We start from the raw sequence: 20898 nt of genomic DNA, 5'->3' as shown, positions 1-20898 counted from the left end.
TAGTACATGTATTTAAAACTTAGTCCAGCCAATTACAGTTACACTTAAAACCTGTATTGAAAATCTGGGGCTTGACTGAAGAGATGGTACCAGGCATAGCTGGGCTCAAAGGCTGTTTGTTGACTGGGAGAATGGATAATGCTGCCTGTTTGTTCCTGCTGCTTCTGCCAGTGACCAGCTGTGGGGACTTGACCAAGTCATTCAGTATCTCCACCTCTGCTGCTTTCTGCACCCTGCCCTGTGGATTGTGAACATCTTCTACTTGGAGGAACTGTTCTTCCTGTATGACCTGCAGGCCTAGCCAAGTGTTGGCAGGGAGCAAGGATTCACCCACACCTGAGGCCATGACTGTGTTTGGACTCAGTCACCTCTTTCCTCACCATCTGCAGAGAGCTCTGGGGTCATTCACAGAGATGTGCACACATAAGGGTGCCTGAAGCTTTGTTCTCATCTGGTTAAGACTTCAGGCTCTGAAACCAAAAGACTGCCTGGACTTGAGTCCTTGTTCTGCCACTTGCTCTCCGCCTCCTTGTCGAGAGTTCTCAGACAAGTTACTTAACTTCTTTGAGCTTCAGTTTCCTCATCTGCAAAATGAGTTAACATAGGTAAAGCACTTAGAACTGTGCCAAGCACATAAAAGTGCTCAGTGGGGATGAGGTATGGTTATTATTACTTGCAACAGAAAATTTAGGAAGAGGGATTTTAGGCAGCCACCTGAAAGATGACTTCATTTTCTTATGGCTGGGAGTTTTGAAATATGAAAGAACTCCCGGACACCCGTTCCCTTGGGCACTATTCCAGGTTTCAGATTCTTATCTTGCTCAGCTTTCCGGCCAGGAAGGGGGAAAGGATGCAAGGGATCACAAATTGGCAACCAGAGAGCAGTATGGGGCCCCTAGACATCCTGGGCTTGGTTCTTTTAATTTGAATTAGTAACCAAATTAAAACTCACATTAAAGATTTCATATTTCAAAAAATTGTATTTCCAGCATTTTTTTTTTTTTTTTTTTTTTTTGTAGCTGGCCAGTACAGGGATCCAATCCCTTAACCCTGCTACTATCAACACTGTGCTCTAACCAACTGAGCTAACCAGCCAGCACTTATCTTTTCTTGAAAGACCTGGCTGGGCTGGGACCCCTGGCTCCCAGGTAACGTCAATTAGCTAATAGCCCTTTTAGATGTTACTTGGGCCTGCACTGCTCTCCTCCACCCTCACTTGGCTCCAGTGCTGTAGGCAGCTTGATGTGTCACACCCTGAGAGGACTGTTAGGATATACCATGTGGGAGCAGCTGTATGTATGTGCAGGGGGAAGTCTTGGGGGATAGGCTACTGGAGGGGAGAAGGGTCCAGGAAGGAGGGTCCCAGAGAAGTTGTTCCTGCCTTGTCCCTGCAGCCATTACTCTCTCTGCCCAGACCTCAGCAGAAACCAAGGAAGCTCCTGCATGAGGACCCGTGCGTGGATTGAGATTGACCAACTCTGTCACTCAGCTCCTTTGTGGACTTCTACTCCAACGTCTGTTCTTACCCTTGACACCTTCTCCCCTCCATTAATCCTTCTGAAACACTACGGCTAGACAATCGACTTCCTCTTCTTCTATCACCCCCGCCAAAAACTTAACATTTATCTGGCCCCCTCCCCTAAGCCCTTAGATTCAGGCCAGCCTCACCAGTCTACCACAAATGCAGCAGCCCCATCTTCCCCAATTGTCAGGAGGAGCCTTGACCATAAGTGCCTACTTAGTATTATGATGATAACACATGGAAATCACTTAATAATGCTCAACAAACTCTGGTCCCTTTCCTCCCCACTCCAGTCCCTTGTTTCTCCTCTCTGTTCAACCTCTACTAGATCTCCAGTAACACCTTAAAAGAGACCTGACAACTGCCAACCCATTTACAATTCTTTATTAGGTTCCTGCTGTCTGCAGAATAAAGGCCCTTCACAAATTGGGTCCTGCGGTATCTGCACGCATTGTCCTCCGTCCTGGTCAGAGTAAGCTGTGTTGTTCAGTCCTCCCTCTCCGTTCTTTCTCGGTCTCCCCGCCTGGAACGCCACCTCCACCTCTGAGCTTGCCTGGGGCTTCCGGTCGCTCCTGCCCCATTGGCCCCAGGGCGCCTTTCCCGACAACAGCCCGGCCCACGGTGGTCTCCCCCGCCCTGTCCCTTGTCCCCTGTGAAGTTTTCTATCGCAGTCTGGAGGGATTGTCAGAAGCGGTTTCCCCAGGGAACCGTGGTCCAAAGACCACTGGCGTCTTTGGAACTTTCTGGAATCCCGTGACGCCCGCGCCCTCCTTTCCAGCATTCGGAACACTCGGCCTAAAGTGAGCGTGCCTCCCGGAGCCCGGGGGCTAAGGTTCCGACACGGGCGTGCAGAGTTGGCTCTCGCCCTGGAGAGGTCACTAGAAGAGGAGGAGCGTGGACACAGGCCTTCACTGACAAAGCACATCGATCGGCGAAGCGACGCAGGGGCTGTAAATCGCGCCCCGTTTCTGAAACTCAGGCAAGATAAGTGACTTGGCCAGGGTCACTAGACGAGTGGCTAGCACAGGCTGGACCCCGTGGTCTCCCAAGGGGTGGCTGTGGCCAGCAGCAGCTGCGGCCGCAGAGCCCGCCCCCGTTCTGGTCCCAGCGCCCCGCTCTGGTGGGCGGCCGGGCCTCCTAGAAGGGGCGGGGCGCGGCGAGGGCGGGGGCCCGGGCGGGGCCGACACAGGTGCTTCGCATCCGGCCGGGGGGGAGGGGGCGGCTCCGCGGAGGTTTATAAGCCGTCCGGGGTGCGGCGCGGCACGCGGCTCGCTGCAAAAAATAGTGCCCACGTGTGTGCGCATCCCTCGCCGCGCCGGCCCGCCGCCGCCGGCCGGTCCGTCAGTCCCGCAAGGCCACGCCAGCCCCATGGCGTTCCAACTGGTAAGAGCCACCAGCCGCCCGCCTGGGCAGGGCGGGGCGGAACCGCGGTCCCGGCCGCAGCAGCTAACGGTCCGCGCGCAGCTCCGACCGGCCCTGCCGTACCCCCTCCCCCGCTCGGAGCGCGCGTGTCCTGGGCGGGGCGCGGGTCACGTGCCCGCGGGTGTGGGCCTCGTGGAGGGGTGTTTGGCGAGGGGGGGGCAGGGAGCCTCCTCGTGACTCAGGGCCTTTGGGCTTAAAGGCGCCGCGGCCCTCTGGGGGCGGCTGGTGGGGCCTCTAATCTGCACTACAGACTCCCGGTGGGCTCGAGCGTATGTCTAGACGGGAGCTGACGGGACTGAAGGGAGCCCTGGCGCCCAGAACACTTCCTTCTCTCGCAGCCGTCGCACGTGAGACCTGAAGCCGCTGGCAGTGGAGGCTTACGCCCCCAGCAGGAGGCGGGGGCGGGTGGCCCGGGGAGGGCGCGCGCTGCTGGCGGCGATGACGCCCTGGGCCTACGGTCAGTGGAAAGCGCAGCGACGGTGGCGGCCATGGCCCCTTTAAGGCGGAAGGATCGGGCTCCTCGTGCCTTCTGAGCACCTCCCTAGTCTGGGGAGATCACGTGGCTTCACACCTTCTCTTGACTGGATACGTGGGGGAGGGATTGGCCAGGTAGTGTCGCGTGCGCCAGGGTGGGCGGCCGTCGCGTGCGACTGGGCTTCACGCAGTTGAGACCTGCAGGTCTGGCGGCTTTGAGGTGGGTCTTGAGAGGATGGGCAGGGGAGGGGGGAGACAGCCTGGCCGCGGAGGTGGCGCAGGCATGGAGCGTGCGTAGGTCGCGCTAGTCTGCTTTCCAGACCCTGCGGCCTGGCGAGAGGTGTGCGTGTGGCCTCGGCTTTGTTGCCCAGTCATTTTTCTCAGTCCTCGATAAGGCCAGTTGCCCAAATTCGGGTGGTGCGTCCTCCAACGCTGGCCTCAGGCGCGGTGGCGGGGAAACAGGATTGGTCGCTTCACTGACCAACAACTGGTTAGGAAGGCCTGTGCTGGAGTCACCGGAGAGAGTGGCGACTCATACCAAGCAAGAAAGGGGTCCTGGCCTTTGGTCCTCCCATTTGGCGTTAGTCCCTCGGCTGCTGCTCCTCTCGTGGTTTTCTCTGCGGTTGACCGTGAGTTTGTTGCCTCATTGCTAGAGGGCCCAGGAAGGCCAAAGTTCCTGTAACTGGCCCTGCGCTGCCCAAGGGAACGGGAAAGATCTATCGAGCGGACGCCTAGGCTCTGGAGTACTACTCGGGGGTGTGCACTTTATTTTTCGGTGGCATTTGCTTCCTTCAGGTCTTGTTCCTTTGCATAGTGCTGTCGATAGAATGACTCTTGGGGAAAAAAGTTGGAAGCAGAGAAGACACCAAATCAGCTTTTAGGAGTGGGGGTTGCCTGCTGCCAGGCCTCGGGAATCCCTCCTCCTCCACCTGGCATATTCCAGTCTCGCTCTCATTAACACTGCATTTCTCGCAGCTGCTTCCTCTGGTCTCCCTGGCTACCGCTCTACCTCCGCACTCTCTCTTCTGGCACCCGAATAAACCACTGGCCTGCGTCATTGCTGGGACGAGGGGCAAGTGGGTCCGATTAGCTTCTCTGGAAGGCACAGGTGTACTGCCTGCCTCTTGGCTGCCCCTCAGGTGACAGTGCTGATATTGTGCTAGCTGAAAGAGTGTTGGGGATAGGTTCAACCTTAGGCTCAGGTTCTCTTTGAAGCTAGTGACACATGCTTGGTTAAAAAATAAAAATAAATTCAAACAGGCACAACAAAACCTTGGAAACTCCAAGTTGGTGAATGTTTTCATGATTGGTTTGTTTTTATCATAGGTAGGAAAGGGCTGGAAGTTATGCTTCTGGAGCTCAGTGGGGCTCTGGGCTGTCGGGATTCCCTAAGTACAGCAGTGTTCGGGGATCACTGCTGGTCTTCCATCGTTCCTCTTTGCGCTTGCTTGGAGCAGAAGTATGCTCCCAGAACACGTTGCTGTAGAGTTGTGTTTTTGTTGTTTTTGTCACAGGAATTTAATTTAAACTTGAGTGGCTTGGCAGTGCACACTCAGTTTATAGAAACAGAACTTGGAAGTTGACTACCCTATGTGAAAGTCAACTTTTGTAATTTAAAATATACTTGCCTTCTCCCGTCCTGATGGTTGTCTTATGAACAGCTGCTTGGCCTAGCCTCCCATGTGTAGAAGGGAGGTTGTGTTAGCCTGTACAGCGAACAGGAGGTTAGAGAGTTGATGCGTGTGGTGAATGATCACGGAAACGTTTGCAGTTCGGATTGGCCCATAGGCGTTTGCTATAGGAATGGTTCTGTGGTACACGTACCACTGTCCATGAGGTAGAAAATGGAGGAGGATGATAAAGTAAGACTCTGAGCTCAACACCAACCTTGTTAACAGCGAGCTAATGATAATAGCTGTTTTAATAAGTGTTTTCACTGGGCACAAGCTATTAGTTTGTTCTTGATCCTTAAAACGGGTTGCAAACTCAAACCCTACAGGGGCCTGAGGTAACATAAATGAGTAAAGAGGAAGGAAGGAAAACTAGTGCCATACTGAGCTACAGAGTAGGTGCGTCTCTAAGGGGAGCAGCCACCAGCTGATTGTTGTCAAACGAAAATACGGGCCCAGAGTTGATAGATCTTCGACTTTTTTCCTAGTTAAGCTGGTAATCTCTATTTTGATTCATCTCCTCACTTTTAAATGTAGCAATTAACATTTTTTAAACACTGTATAGAGGAAGTGTAACGGGTCTTTAACACTGAATTCAACCTGAGGATTAGTTAGGGGTCTAAAAACATCCCTGTTTGTTTCCTCACCTGGAAACAGGCTTAGAAATCAAGTCACAATTTTATTAAGAGATGGAATCCGGTGTGAACCTATGTCTTTCTGGTGCCATAGCCACCCCCCAATCTATTACATGTGTGTTCTAGTATGTCACAGGGTTAAGGAGTAGTGTATATTGTAGGAAAAAAGTAGTGGTCTGTGGGTTGGTCACATTTATAGACGAAAGCGAACCTTAATTGCATTGGCGGGAATCTCTGGTTTCTGTAGAAGTCAGTGTGGGTCTTCTGAGCATTAGTACACCAGTGTTGATGTCAGGAGGAATGTGCTGTGTCTATCATTCCATGATGTGTATCAGAGCAGTTAGCTGATCCTGAGAGAGCCAGAGGTCTGGAGAAAGCAGGCTCCTCCCACTGTGGGAGTGACCCTCCCAACCCTCTGGACAAAAGACTTTCCTATTTCAGGACAGTTAAAATTTCAATAACTTTTTCCTTCTGAGACAAGGCAAATTTGAAGTTATGTATTTGTTTTAAAACGTATAAAGACAGGATGGAGCCATCTAAATCTCACTTTTTCTGTCTTAGGTAAAATTCCCGTAATGCTGTCTTTTAGATTTCCAGGAAGAATTATTAAACGTTTTTAAGTAGTATGTGATAAAATCCTCTAGGATGAGCTCCCAGGGCATAAAATGGCCCTGCCCCAGGAATAAGGGGCTGCAGTCTCAATTCTGGGTAAAACTAAGAATCCTACCATTATACACAGCCACACTAGTAGATTTAAAGGGGTGTGTGCATTTATTTCTGTAGCTTATTCTCAAGGATTTAAAGCACTAGAGAGCATTTTCAGAGTCTTTGCCAAACGGATTTTTCTGTGAGAATGCAGACTCAAATACAAGCTGGAAAGCTTTCTTACCTGTTGCCTGGGAAGTTCTTGGAAAGATGGAAACTTAAAAATGGTACCTGTCCCTAGCCACTTCTCTAGCAACCTTTACCAGCCGAGTGCTGTTCTGAGTTCGATATTTATGGATTTGGGGTGGGGTGGTGAAGGGAGAGCTGACTTAAGTAGCGCTCTGCTGGTATTTTTCTGTTTGTATGCTAGGTATTGTCTGTGCAGAGTTTCTCAAACATTGGTTTCAGGTCCATTACCTAAATCACCATTCATTAAAATTGTTTGTTTAAAGGGCAAATTAATTAGTGGGTTTGTACTTCTGGTTTAAAGTTTGGGACAGGACTGTACACCAAACCCAGATATTAATGTTTAGACTGTTGTCTTCAGTAGCTAGTGGTGGAGGTAGTAAGAGAAGCATGAGATCAAATAGCAAATTATTTTCCCTGCTATGAAAGAGCTGTGCTAATCTCATCCTGTTCTGCAAATCTCCTTTTCCTAGGCAGTATCTAAGCTGTACTCACTCTGGGGAGAAATTGCCAGAAAGCCCCTGGGACAGAAGGGTAGAAAGGGGGTTGGACCTAGAGGTTGGGGTCTAGGAGGTTACGTGAATTTTGCTTTTACCTGTTGTTTGTGTTAAAACCAAGAAGTACTAATTGCACCCTTTCAGTGTTAACCCTTTTGGATACTGCTAATTCTGCATCCTTTGCCCTCCACATTGCGGCTTTGGAAATGCCCTTTGTTTTTCCCCTGCCTTCGTTGGAGCCTGTTTTTAATTAAAACTACTTATGAGAGTTTCTCATTGTATAAGCACAGACTATAAATGCTGTAAATTTTTATGTTGAAGCTAGGACCCCAAAACTGGGCATTTCTCAATTATATTATATTGGCTGAAAAGATTGAACTAAAAGGTACATGATGTATGTACTATCTCATATTTTTTGTAGGAAAATTATCTGACCTTCTGTAAAAAGTTCATATCCAATTTTCAAAGTGTTAAATTTACATTGTAGATGTAATTTCCAGTGAGTTTTGTGATTAGGATTTTTAAAGACTTCTGTTAGGGATTATGTTGCCGCCTTAATTTATAATGTATGTTTTTAAATAACATGGGTATTAGGAGGATTCCTAACTAAATGGGGTTGAGCTTTGCTTTCAGGAGTAGTTCATGAGTTAGGCGTGAAATAATATTTGAATTCTACTTTACTTTTTTTTTTTTAAGTAGTATGTTTGGAGCGTCCTTCTAGATTATAGTGAGTTAACACTCTTTGTTTTGATTTTTTTTTTTTTAACTTCCCTTGAGGTAATTGGAGAATCCCCAGAGAGCAGTTCTAAAGGTTGATTTGTGTGCTTAAAAATGGGTCACAGTTGCAAGTAGCTGTTGATTCTGGGAGTAAATTGATTAATACTGTAAATGGTTTTTTTTATTCTTGGCCAGTGTCATATGCTGAAATATACCATCCTGAGGGGTTGAGCACCACTGCCTGCAGTCCATTTTGATAAAGGTGGGAGTAGCTGTCGTCTTTGGAAGAGAGCAGTTACCTTGAAGAGCAGGTTGGGGTTTTTTTTTTTTTTTTGTCCTTTGACAGAACACTTAAGCTCTTACTACTTAACGTCTGTGTTCTCTCTATTCGGGCTTTATGCTCCTGGGTTCTGGCTCTGACACCATCTGTCTCCTGAGTCTCCCCTTTCTCCTGAGACTTTTTATTTTTTTAAAGTTGTAATCTTGGAATTGTTTTGAAGCCCAAAAGGTATTAGAGATCTGCCTCCCATGAATAATTTAGAGTTGACACCAAACTCGGATTATAATCTCTTAACTCCCTTCTTTCATGGGCGAGGAGAATTAAGTTTAGAATGAGAAGTGATTGTTGTAATTTTATACAGTGAGTGAGTGATAGAGCCAGAACTGGAACCAGGTTTCCTCATTTCTAGATTAGTGTTATTTCTGGAATTCATATGCCTTGATCCCTGCTTTTTTGGTCTCTGATTGTCTCATTTTACTTAAAATTTATATTTGGTTCATAACTCTGTGGTTTCCTATTTTTTCTTTTTTCCTGTCTGATCAGTCTTTTGTCTTGGCATTTGTGTGCTTCTTTTTCCCCTTGAATGCCACATTCCGTGCAATTCAGTCTGTTGCATCATTCTTGTCTCTTTACACAGGGGCCCATGTATTCGTACTCTGTGTGACCAAGTTTTAGACTGAGGTCTTTATCCCTGGTTGTTCTCAAGATGTATAGTTCTGATTGAGACACTGAATGCATATATGTATTTGAGGCATGTGAAATCCAGCAGGTCTAAAAACAGCACCAATTTCTTTCCTTTCCTCATCTGGGGCTAATCTGAGTCTATCCCCTCTACCTAGTCAGTCCAATTTTTTCCAACTAACCTGTAGTGTCTTCTTGGGGGCAAGAACTGTGTTTGGGTGGTAGTTTTTTGTTGGGTTGTTTTTTTTTTCTTTTATTTCTTTTTTTTTCTTTTCTTTTCTTTTCTTTTTTTTTTTTTTTTTTTTTTTTTTACCACTAGAGGCCCCAGTTCAGGAGGATGCTAGGTAAGTACCTGCTTTCAGCTTTCCTTTGGAAACCTCTTCCCTATAACTATAAAGCCTCGATGTGATCCTGATTTTGTGTTTCCCTTGGCTCCTGAATCCTTTCATTCCTTTTCAGTTCTCACTGCTAGTTCACTAGTTCAGGTCTCCTTTGGGTGGATATTTTCAGTCTGCTTTTCCACCATCCTCCTCAGTTGTTCTTGCCTATTCATGCCTGTCACTCTGCGAGGAGCTTTGCCACACTAGTGTTCTCATAGCTCCCCAGACAGAATCCTCTGATATGTCTCTCTTTGGTCCTTGGCTGTTAATGGGCTGTTGTATTTCCAAAACTGGGTGGTGAGCACTGGATGAAAGGGCCTTTTCCTGGATCTTTCTTATCCTCCACCCCCACAAGATTAAGGTGAATATTATTCTACCTTTTCTCACTGTCAAAGCTCTCAGTCATTCAAAGTCATTTTAGGATTTGGAATTTTAAATTTGGACCAGAGATAATTCTACATGAACAAAAAACACAAAAAAACCCATGAACAATATAATCTGATGTTGGGGTTCCATATATTACATTTATATTTATTGTTTTCTAATTATATGCCAGTGGTCACTCTGCAGACTGAGAATAAAGTCCCAGCTCCCAAGGAGTTAGTAGTCTAATAGGAACACAAGCACATAAGCAAGTTATATTGTAAGTCATGCAATAAATATATATAGAATTAACATGGGTAGTAGGCAGGTAAAAGATTAAAAGGTTTTGCCAAAACAGGCATAGTAGAGGGTGGAGGGGGCATTTTAGGGGAAACGAACAACATGTACAAAGACTAGGAGGTATGAACCAGAGGGTGCTTTTAGGCACCCGCAAGTACAATATTGATAGAACGTTAAGTGCAAGGGAGTACTATCCTGACTTAGCAGTTGCACTTGTGTCGCTATTTGCATCAGAAATAAGTATATATGACTATAAAAAGGCGTGCACAAGAACATTTACAGCAGTTTTATTCATAATATTAAAAATTGGGGAAAAAAACCCAAAAATCACCCTTTGTGTCAAGGGTGCCAAAGACCATGCCCAGGTTAGATGATTCACTAGGAGGATTCCCAGGACTTGGCATATAGTTGTACATATGTCTAAAATTTATTACAGTTAAAGGATACAGAGGAAGACCATCAAAGGGAAAAGGTGCATGGGGCAAAGTCTAGGGAAAATAGGTATGATGGAGTTTGGATGTGTTGTCCCCTCCAAAACTCATGGAAATCTGATCCCCAATGTGACAGTGTTGGAAACTGATTGAGTCATGGGGACGGATCCCTCATGAATGGATTAATGCTCTCCCTGGGGGAGGAGGGGTAGTGAGTGAGTTCTCGCTCTTAGTTCCCACGAGAGCTTGTTGTATACAGGACCCTGGCACCTCCTCTCTCTCTCTCTCTCTCTCTCTCTCTCTCTCTCTCTCTCTCTCTCTCTCTCTCTCTCTCTCTCTCTCCTCTCTCTCTCCTCTCTCTCTCCTCTCTCTCTCCTCTCTCTCCTCTCTCTCTCCTCTCTCTCTCTCTCTCTCTCTCTCTCTCTCTCTCTCTCTCTCTCTCTCTCCTTCCTCTCGCTTCCTCTCGCCACGTGATCTGCTTATACCTGCCAGCTGCCTGCCACTTTTCTGCCATGAGTAGAAACAGCCTGAGGCCCATGCCAGATGCAGCTGTCCCAGAATTGTAAGCCAAACAAACCTCTTTCCTTTATAAATTATCCACTCTCAGGTAATTCTTTTATAGCAACACAAAACGGACTAAAACAAGGTACAAGCTTCCAAGGGTCCTTTCCCAGGGGGGTTATACAGGACAGTTTGATAACACATGTAAAATGTTGCCAGCCAGAGAAGCTCGTTTGAAACTTGACGCCCAGTGTAGTTTTTTGTTTCATTTTGGGGTGTGTTGTTTTTAAGGGCTGGTCACATAGGTAGCCTTTGCCTGAATGTACCAAAGTTCCAGACTCCAGGAGGAAAGCAGGTATTCAGCCTAAACCACATCATTCATTCAGTTTAAGTATAGTAAGTTGCTCTTATCAGTTCTGGGAATGGTGGGAAGTCAAATTCCAAGTTCCCAGATGCCAGCCAAAAGACAGCAGTCAGACCTGCCATTTAAAATCTTTTCTGCACATGTTTAAGGAGGAATATGGATAAGTGAATTGTAATGTACTCACATCTACAATATAGTACTACTTAGTAATAAAAAATGACTTAACTACACTTAGAATTCTCAGCAACTAAGTTAAGTGAAAAAACCCCCGACCCCAAAAGAGTGCCTACGATATGATTCCATTAAGAATTTCAAAAACAGGCAAGACTAATTGGTGACAACAGAGTCCCAATAGTAAACTCTCTGGGGCGGGGGGGCTGTATAGAGAGTGGGAAAGGGTACAGGAGAACCTTACGGAGTGCTGGAAGTGTTCTGTATCTTGATGTGTGTGGTAGTTACTCAGGTATATACAAAAGTAAAAATTGATTAAGCTATATGCTTATTATTACTAGTGCAGCATTTCACTGCATGTATGTTATTCCTCAGTTAAAGTAAGAGTAGACTAGTAGGGATCTAACTTAGCCACTAAACTGAAGCCAGACCATGAGGGGTTTTATATGCTATTGAGGATCTTGGCCTTTTACTCTGTGGCAGCAGTTTTCAGAAAAAAACTGTGAACCCCTGATGGTCCCCAAAACCCTTTAAGAGGTCCACAAAGTCAAAACTGTTTTCACAATTCTGAGACATAAATTGCTTATTTTCACTGTGACATTTGTGCTGATGGTGTAAAAGCGATGGGGGTGGGTAAAACCACTGGCACTTTAACAAGAATCAAGGCGATGTCATTAAACCATAGTAGCAGTCAACGTTTTCTTCATGCTACCCATTCCCAGAAAAAAAAGTTTCACTTATGAATGTCCTTGAGGAAACAGTAAAAGTTAATTAAAATTCAACCCTTGAGTATATGCCTTCAATATTCTGTGTGACTAATGGAAAGTTAGTATAAAGCACTTTTGCCTCGTATCCAAGTACAGTGATTATCTCAAGGAAATGTGTTTATGTGATAGAGCTTCAAGAACAATAAGCCTCTTTTCTTCATTAAACACCTTTTTTTTTTATTCAAAAGGACAACTGACAAACTGGTTATTCACCTTTGGGTATTTGGCAGACATTTTCTTGAAAACAAAGTAAGCCAGTCACTTCATAAAAATAACTATATGTGTTTCCAGTGATAAAATTTAAGCTCTGAAGAAAAAGTGAGAATTTTGGAAAACCTTTATTTACTACCACATGAGTATGACACCTTTCCCAATACTCAGAGTCCTCCTGATGAGATTAGTGGTGTTATTAACTAGTGTCAACATTTGCAATATCTGTATAACTCAGTGAACCAGTATTTGTCAAATGACTAACATATGGTGTTATAAAATCAGACATGGGTAAAAAAATCCATTTAAAATGTTAGATAGGCCAGTGCCTTTTAATGTAACAGCATATGAAAAATACATCCATATAGTTTCAGATTTCATGTTGCAGCTAACCTTTAAGAAGTTCGCACTTGTTGAGTGTGTTGGTATAGTATCAAAGAGGAATAATCACCATTATCTAAAAAGGCTAATAAAACATTCGTCATTTTCCCAACTACATATCTTTGTGAGACTGGGTTTTCTTCATGTACTTCAGCCAGAACCACACATAACAACAGATTAAATACAGAAGCAGACAGGAGAATTCAGCTATCTTCTGTTAAACCAGATACTAAAGAGATTTACAAAAATGTCAAAGAATGCCACTCTTTTCACTAATTTTTTTGTTTCAGAAAATTACATTTCTGTTAATATGTAATGGGTTTATTTTTTTAAAAAAGTAAGATGCTTACTTTTTACAGTTTTAATTTCTAAGGGCTAAATATTGATAGACATGATCACCTGCATAAAAACTCTTGAGGTCCTTAATAATTTTGACTGTAAAGGATTCTTGAGACCAAGATGTTTAAGAACCATTGTCTTATAGAGTAGGTGATCAAATTCATGCTTTCAAAGATCTTTAGGAACATTCAAGCAGAGTGAAAACATCTTGAAAGGCTTCAGAGATGGCCATAGGATTTGATAGAGCATAGTGGACTTGGTGAAAAGAGTTTCAGAATGTCATGTGTGGAAGGGAGAGAAGCATCTGATGCCCGACTTCAAGGATTAAAGAGATAGTAAGAGTGAGGCAGTAGAGACAGGGCGTTACTCTGTACAGAAGCTTGATGGGGAAGCTAAGGAAAGACAGTGAGCCTGGCTATTAGAGTAGAGTGTGGGTTTAAGGAAAGGTCTAAACATGGGAGAGATCATCTTTACCGACAGAGGTGAAAGGTATGGCTGTGATAACTGACCGAGAGGTCCTGCGGGTGTGAGAAAAGATGGACTCCAGACTGCTCTTCTAACAGGGAGAAGGACACTCCAGTATTTGGAGAAAAAGGATAGTAACTGAAGCTGTGTCAAATTGGGATGAGCAGGAATAGGGCCTATATGACCAATTGTTTTTCAGTTTCTTTTGTTCCTCAAGAGAATTTGAGACTTTGTCATTCTCACATTGTGAAGAAAAAAGACACGCTTAGAGAAGTTGAAAATCTTCGGCAAAGTCTCTCAGTTACGGAGCACTAGGGCTCAAATTGGGATCCCAAATTCCAGACTCCCTCTTCCTTCTGCATCAAGGCAGCTTGAGAAACACTATCTGGAGAGGAGATGGAGACCAGGTCAGGGAACAGCTTTGAGACAACGCTGGAGCCTTTGTTTTTTTGTTCATGTGGAATTGTCTGTTAACACCCCAAATCCTGAAATGACTTTGAATGACTTAAGAGTTTGGACAGTGAGAAGAGGTAGAATTGGTGAGTGGATATTTATCTTAATCTTTTCTAAAAGCTTAAGAAAGAAGTCAGTGGCATTTATGGAGATTATGATTGAGCTGGTAAAAACACTTATGACAGAAGTGTGATATGGGTCTACCCTTCATATGGTATCTATTGAGTGCCTGCAAATGCAGCAGATATTATGTTGGGTGCTGCTGAGATACAGACTATAAAAAACCTTACGGTTTATCAAATTGGAAAGCTAACAGTGCCTACAGCTAAGAGTGTGACAGGTTAAGTGTGACAAGAGCTACAATTATAGTGACCATGTGCTCTCAATATTTTTGAGCAGTCTTGGTATTTTTTTTTCTTTTTATTTTTATTGAGTCAAAATTGATTATGCATATTTTTGGGGTTCAACAATGAGCTGTGTTGATCAAATCAATATTACTAGCATATATGTTACAAATTGTAATTATTCTTTATGCCCCTTGTCCAATCCTGCCCTATCCCCCTTCCTCTCCCCTTCCCCCCTCTAATCACCCTAGATTTCTTCTCTCCCTCTGAAAGAATAATGTTTACTCTGTTGATTTGCTGCCCAAATGATCTGTCCAATGCTGAGAGTACTCCAATACTATCATAGAGCAGATGTCTCCTCTGTGACTCTGAAATGGGCTCTGTGGAGACAGACATTCTTCTCCGTTCTTGATCTCTGTTGCTGACTGTCCTTGTGTCAGCTCACTCCAGTGGCTGGTGAACCGTCTGCATGGTGGTTGTGGCATCTAGCTGCCTTTACAGAAGCCGTGGTTATCATGGTGGCTGTGGTGGGCCACCCACATGGAGAAGTTTTTGGACTGCTCCGTGGTGCTGGCAGTGTGCCTGGTTGTGGAGAGTGTCCAATCCCCGGTTCCATGCCCCAGGTCTCCGAGTGGGTCCTGAGGTGTTGGCACGGTGTGCCTGGTTGTGGGAGGGGGGGTCCAGTCCCCAGCTCCTTACCCTGGGTCCCTAGGCATGCCCAGAGGTGCTGGCACAGTGTGCCTGGTTGTGGGAGGGGGGGGTCCAGTCCCCAGCTCCATACACTGGGTGGGCCCCAAGATGTTGGCATGGGGTGCCTGGTTGTGGGAGGGGGGGGGTCTGGTCCCCTTCTCCATGCCTTGGGCCCCTGGGCAGGGCCCTGATGCATAGTCCCAACATGCCTGGTTGTGCGAGGGGGGTCCAGTCCCTTTCTACATTGCTTGGGTCCCTGGTCAGGACCCGAGGCACTGGCAAGGTGTGCCTGGTTGTGGGATGGAGGTTTGGTCCCCTTCTCTATGCTTAGGGACCCTGGGCAGGCCCTGACGTGCTGTCCGGGCATGCCTCGTTATGGGAGGGTGGGTCCAGTTCCAACTCCTTATTCTGGGTTCCTGGGCAGGCCCCGAGGCACTGGCATGGTGTGCCTGGTTGTGGCAGAGGGGTCCGGTTCCATTCTCCATGCCTTGGGTCCCCAGGCAGTACCCAAGGCACTGGCATGGGGTGCCTGTTTGCGGGAGGGGGTTCCAGTCTCCTTCTCCAGGCCTTGGGTCCCCAGGTGGGCCCCAATGTGCTGGCGTGGTGTGTCTGGTTGTGGGAGGGGGGTCTGGTCCCTGGCTGCTAGCTCCAGGTCCCCGGGCGGGCCCCTAGGCATTGGTGGTGTGCCTGTATGTGGGAGTGGGGTCCGGTCCTTGGCTCCAATCCTGGGGTTCCTGCATGGGGCCCCAAGGTGCTGGTGGTGTGAGTGGTTGTGGACAGAGGTCCTGTCCCTGGCCCCATGCCTCATGTCTCCTGGTGGACCCCAGGGCATTCATGGTGTGCCTGGGATGGAACTAAGTTTTTGTCCTTTGCTTGCTTCTAACCTGGGGGAACTTCCTGTGGGAACCAGTACTTGAGCTGTGGTTGAGCTAAATTGCCCTGGTGGGCCCCAAGGCATTCATGGTGTGCCTGGGCCAGAACTAATTTTTTGTCCTTTGCTTGCCTCTAAAATGGGGGAACTTCCTGTGGGAACCAGTACTTGAGCTGTGTGGTTGAGCTAAATAGCTGCTTTGCTGCTGTTTCCCTAGGGAAGGCTTTTTGTGCAACTCAGGGTTTAATGGTTGACATTATAGGTACTTCCGGCTCTCCAGATACTTGGTGCGCTTGGGTTGTGTAGAAACTCTGATCTGGGCCTGAGTTTTTTCATCGAACTGCACCCCATGCAATTCTGCATTCCTGACCAGGCTCCTCTGAGTGGTCCTGTGCTGATTGGGGGGCGGATCGGCTGTCCTTGCTGTGTCCCAGTGTTCTCCCGGTGGGTCCGTCTTCCCCACCGCCTGTGCTCCAAACACTTCCCATGGGACTGGCTGTGCACTGGTCCCTTGTGATGACTCACCGGCCTCTGAGTGTCTTCCCTTTTTCAGCTGTTCTGGCTCCTCGCTCCTGCGTGGGTCCACAGGAACCCTGTTAGTGGTCTTGCTGTCCTGGGGGCCATCAAAATCTTCTCCCCTTCTGCCTCCAAGTAATTTTATCTGAAGGGCACAGCTGCGGCTTCTGCGGGTTAGTGATGGCTCCTGCTCGCTCCTGCTCCACATGCTCCAGCATTAAAGCGGCTGTGGCCCAAAACACTGAGAGCAGTTTTTTCTTTCTCTCTTCGTGGTTTCTCCTGCCTTCATGAGTTTCATAGGTGTCTCCTCCTCTTCACCTGAGCTCTAGCGGCCCCAGCTTGGCTGGTATTACATTTTTATAGTTGTAAATTCATTGATTTGTGGGAGAGAGTGATGCTGGGGACCGTCTATTCTGCCATCTTGACTGGAAGTCCGAGCAGTCTTGGTATTAAATATTCCTTTGATCTTCTCAAACTTGTCCTGGAAATTGTAATATTTCCTTTTCCAGACTGAGTTAGTAGAGCAAAAAAGAATATTGGGCAGTAGATGTACGCTGTGGAAACTGAAGAATAACCTGAGGCATAAAGGGAGAGCCAGGTGAAAGTGGTTCCTGAATTGAGTGGAGAGTAGTTGAGGATCACATCCCCCGAAAATGCCATGTAAGTTAGGCTTGATGTATTGGTTGAGTTTGGCAGTTTATGAGATCGTTAACTTAGGAGCAGTTATGTACTATCTTTTGGGAGTAGTGGTGATGCTGGCAGAATGTGGATTGAGAGGATAAACAGCAGGTTAAGTAAAGATAGATAGCATATATTCTAGAAAGTTGGTGGTGGAGCAGAAGAAAGAGGGCAGTGGCTTGGGAGGATGTTTTAAGTCAAGGAAGTTGTGGTTGTTTTTAGGGTGAGAGAGCCTTGAGCATACTTATACTGAGGGGAAGGAGCAAGTGGAAAGGAGAGGAAAGTCAGATCATGAAGGAAGAGAACTTTTCTAGTATCTGTTGATGGATTCACTGATGGATTCATTTATTTTTTTTGATAGAGGAAGGAGGTAAGGGCCTGTAGCTTTATCTCCTTTATTCTTGGTGAACCTCCTTGTCCAGCCGTTAGTCTACTTCTTTCCTTGAGTCTGCTGTGTCCTGTATCCTACCTGTGCTTGTTCTATGCCTGTTACTCTCTTTCGTATGCCTGCTTATTGAAATTCTGCCTTTTGTTACTCTCAGCTTAGAAATCTGAATTGTGAAACCATTCCAGACACCTTGACTTATTTTTCTCTTATCCTGTAGCATTTTGTGCTTTCCTTGATCTCCACTTATCTAACTCGATTTTTTCTTTCTCCCACTAAACTAATTCTGAGGGTAAGGATTATGTTTTATCTATCTCTGTAATTTCAACATCTAACCCAGAAAGTTTTCAGTATTTATGAAATAACATTAGATTGAACTATGTGAAGTTGCTATTCTATTGGTTTAAAAAGGTAGAATATTGACAATTTCATATGGATGAACCTATTAAGTTTTTATTCCAGACTTGAGGTGAAGGACCCAGGAGAAAGTTAGACATAGAGAAGCATTTCTTAACTATAGAGTCATTAAAGTTCAGCCAAAAACTTGACTTTGAGTGGCCTGGTGACTAAAGCAAACATGGAAGTTTGGCTAGAAGATTTACATTCTTCCATAAGGAAAACATAGCAGTTCCTCATGGGAAACTAGCATTTCCTAATCTGTGGTCCAAATGATATTTTTCTAAATGCGCAGTTCATGAGTGTAGTAAATAGTTTGCTTAAAATCCTGAGTACAGATGCTATAGAGGTTTTGTTCAGCTTTATTATTACTTAGTATAAAACGAAGGGCAAATTGCCAAGGTACATCTCAGTGGAACCACTTCTTTGTGGTATTTAAGTATATTACTTTCTGTTTCTCTGGCTTAACTAAAAACAAAGTCTAAGTTTTTTTTTTTTTTTTTTGTCTTTTTCGTGACCGGTACTCAGCCAGTGAGTGCACCGGCCATTCCTATATAGGATCCGAACCCGCGGCGGGAGCGTCGCTGCGCTCCCAGCGCCGCTGTGCTCCCAGCGCCGCACTCTCCCGAGTGTGCCAGGGGCTCGGCCCCAAAGTCTAAGTTTTTAAGACAAATGCTTTTAACTAAAAATCTGACTAAATGGAAAAAAATCTTAATCTTCAGATTTTTTTGTGTGTGAACACAATCTGTGGACCCCAGTTTTAAAACTCCATCTGGGGGAATAAACTGTGTACCTTTCAGACAGTCTTCCATAAATACTTCAACTGGATATTCATGAATCTGTAGTAGATGACTAGTGGTAATAATCTTGAAAGGGTCTTCAGTGTTGATATTGTGGTGTTGATTAAAAGTGAACTGAATAAAAATCAACCCAGAGATGGTAGAGTTGGCATTCATTTATGGCAATTGAATATCTTCAAACCAGGATTTTGACCTGAAGGGAATGGCCATCACCATGTTGAGCCATGGAAATACGGTATCTGAATTCTAGATTTATTCTACCATACAAATAGTATGAAATTTTGGGATCTTAGTCTTTATCTAGCAAATATATCCACATGGTGTGGATTCAGATTTTTAAAGAAAGTTAACGAGTAATAGTTTAAAACCACGCATGCAAAAAAAGAAACCCAGTTATGTGCTAAAATGAGTAAACAAGCTTCTTGGTGAGCTTGGCTACCATACTACTCAGTAACAAAGATTTAATCATCTATATGGAATCAGACATCTGCCACTAATAAGTTATTTATTGAGCGTATCCATGCACTTTAGGTATTTCTAATTACTACAAAGTCTGCAAAGTATGTGGTACCCCTTTTTTTATACTTTAGGTAACCAAGGCTCAGAGCAATACGTAAGTGGTAGACCTGGTGTTTATACTCCAAAGCTTGTGTTCTTTCTGCTTTCCAAAACAGCAATTCAGAGTTTTGGGGAGGAGGCTTCTTCCTTTGTGGAAAAGGATACCTTTTTTTCCTCCCCTGAGACTGTCTCCTCTGCTTTTGTGTCCTAGGTAAGAGTCAACTGTAGGAAACCACTGTGTCATAATGGGAGTGTAAACTCTTACGTGTTGATGAGGAGAAAATTGAGACTCCTCATGAACCATTCTTTTTAACAATAGGTAGGTAGGTAGAACTAGTTTTATCTTGAGGCCATTTTTTACTATAGCACTAAACTTTAAAAGAATTATTGTTTTTCCAGCATTGACAAATTCTTCCTGTAAGGTTTGTGCTGTCAAAATCTCTGATCTGGGCCGGCCCGTGGCTCACTCGGGAGAGTGCGGTGCTGATAACACCAGGGCCCCGGGTTCGGATCCCATATACGGATGGCCGGTTCGCTCGCTGGCTGAGCGTGGTGCTGACAACACCAAGTCAAGGGTTAAGATCCCCTTACCTGTCATCTTTGGGGGGGAAAAAAAAAAAAATCTCTGATCTTAAAGCCTACTTTTCTGTCCACAGTGAAGGACCAACTAAAGGTCAAAAAGAGCTGCACATGATCTGATTTTATGGCAAAATATGCCAAAAATACTGCAGAAGCTATTAGGTATGATAGAATAACCCAAGAAGAAAAACATTTTTTCTCATGGTAAGACTTTGGTCTGACCTGAGACCTATACGTTAATCAAAGATAAGATAGATCATACAAAGTAAATGGGTCTGTGATTACAGAGGCAGATAGTAGGTTTCTGTTTTGAAAATGAGAAACTAAGGGCTGCTTGGTTAGCTCAGTTGGTTAGAGTGTGTCCTTATAACACTGAGGGCACAGGTTCAGATTCCTGTACCAGCCAGCGCCCAAAAAAATTTTAAAAACTTAAATGAGAAACTAAATTCATTTAACTGGAGACTTTAAAAGGATCAGTATATTCTACAGTAAACTCAGGTTTTAGGCAGTTCTATTTATATCATGTTTTTAGTCTTTCAATTGAGTTTTTTAAGTCAAATGGGAGGGAGAGTTACAGGGTCCCAAGCACAAAGGGCCTGAGGCCCTCACAGGAGTGGTTGCCTTAGATCTTTAGTACATCTTTCTCATTTAAAGAACTAGATTGTCTGCCTCAGGGAGCTCTGTGGTGGCCTCTGACCCCATGGTGTAATAATAATGATACTACTGATGGATAGCATTAATTTGTTCAGCATATGATTATGTGCCAGGCACTATGCTAAGTACTTTATGTGTATTAATTCACAAAAGGTCCTATGAGATAGGTTGTTTTTCTCCGTATTGTACACATAAGGAAAGTGGTAGATGTTTCCCATCTGACAGTACTGGCTTTGATTTTTTTTTTTTTTTTTTTTTTCTCCTTTCATGTTGGTTATTCAAGGTGAACATTGATACTTATAAGATTGAGCAGTTTGGGGTATAAATTGAACACCTAATTTACTTTTATTCTAATTACACAGAGTCATCTTAAACTAGATCTCTGATTTGGTGTACATGAGAGAAGGGGAGGGAGGCATGCCAGATACCATTTGCTTTCAGTTCGGTTATGATGTATGTTCCCAACAGGATTAAGGGTGAGACAGGGTGGCCACACTTATGCCTAAATCAGAT

At 45.1% G+C, this 20898-nt stretch overlaps 1 protein-coding gene across 1 annotated transcript in view; it reads left to right on the top strand.

Moving 5' to 3' along the window:
* Positions 1 to 2890: 2890 nt before the first annotated feature.
* LOC134372547 (heterogeneous nuclear ribonucleoprotein A1-like) overlaps positions 2891 to 20898 on the top strand; it is a 51858-nt gene continuing 33850 nt past the window's right edge. Inside the window, exons 1-2 of the mRNA XM_063090008.1 lie at positions 2891 to 3091; positions 3283 to 3423. Coding sequence (XP_062946078.1) covers positions 2891 to 3091; positions 3283 to 3423 — 342 coding nt within the window. The remainder of the gene's footprint in view (positions 3092 to 3282; positions 3424 to 20898) is intronic.

This window comes from Cynocephalus volans, chromosome 3, assembly GCF_027409185.1.
Source record: "Cynocephalus volans isolate mCynVol1 chromosome 3, mCynVol1.pri, whole genome shotgun sequence".
Classification (NCBI taxonomy): domain Eukaryota; kingdom Metazoa; phylum Chordata; class Mammalia; order Dermoptera; family Cynocephalidae; genus Cynocephalus; species Cynocephalus volans.
This window is presented reverse-complemented; position numbering and strand designations above follow the sequence as displayed.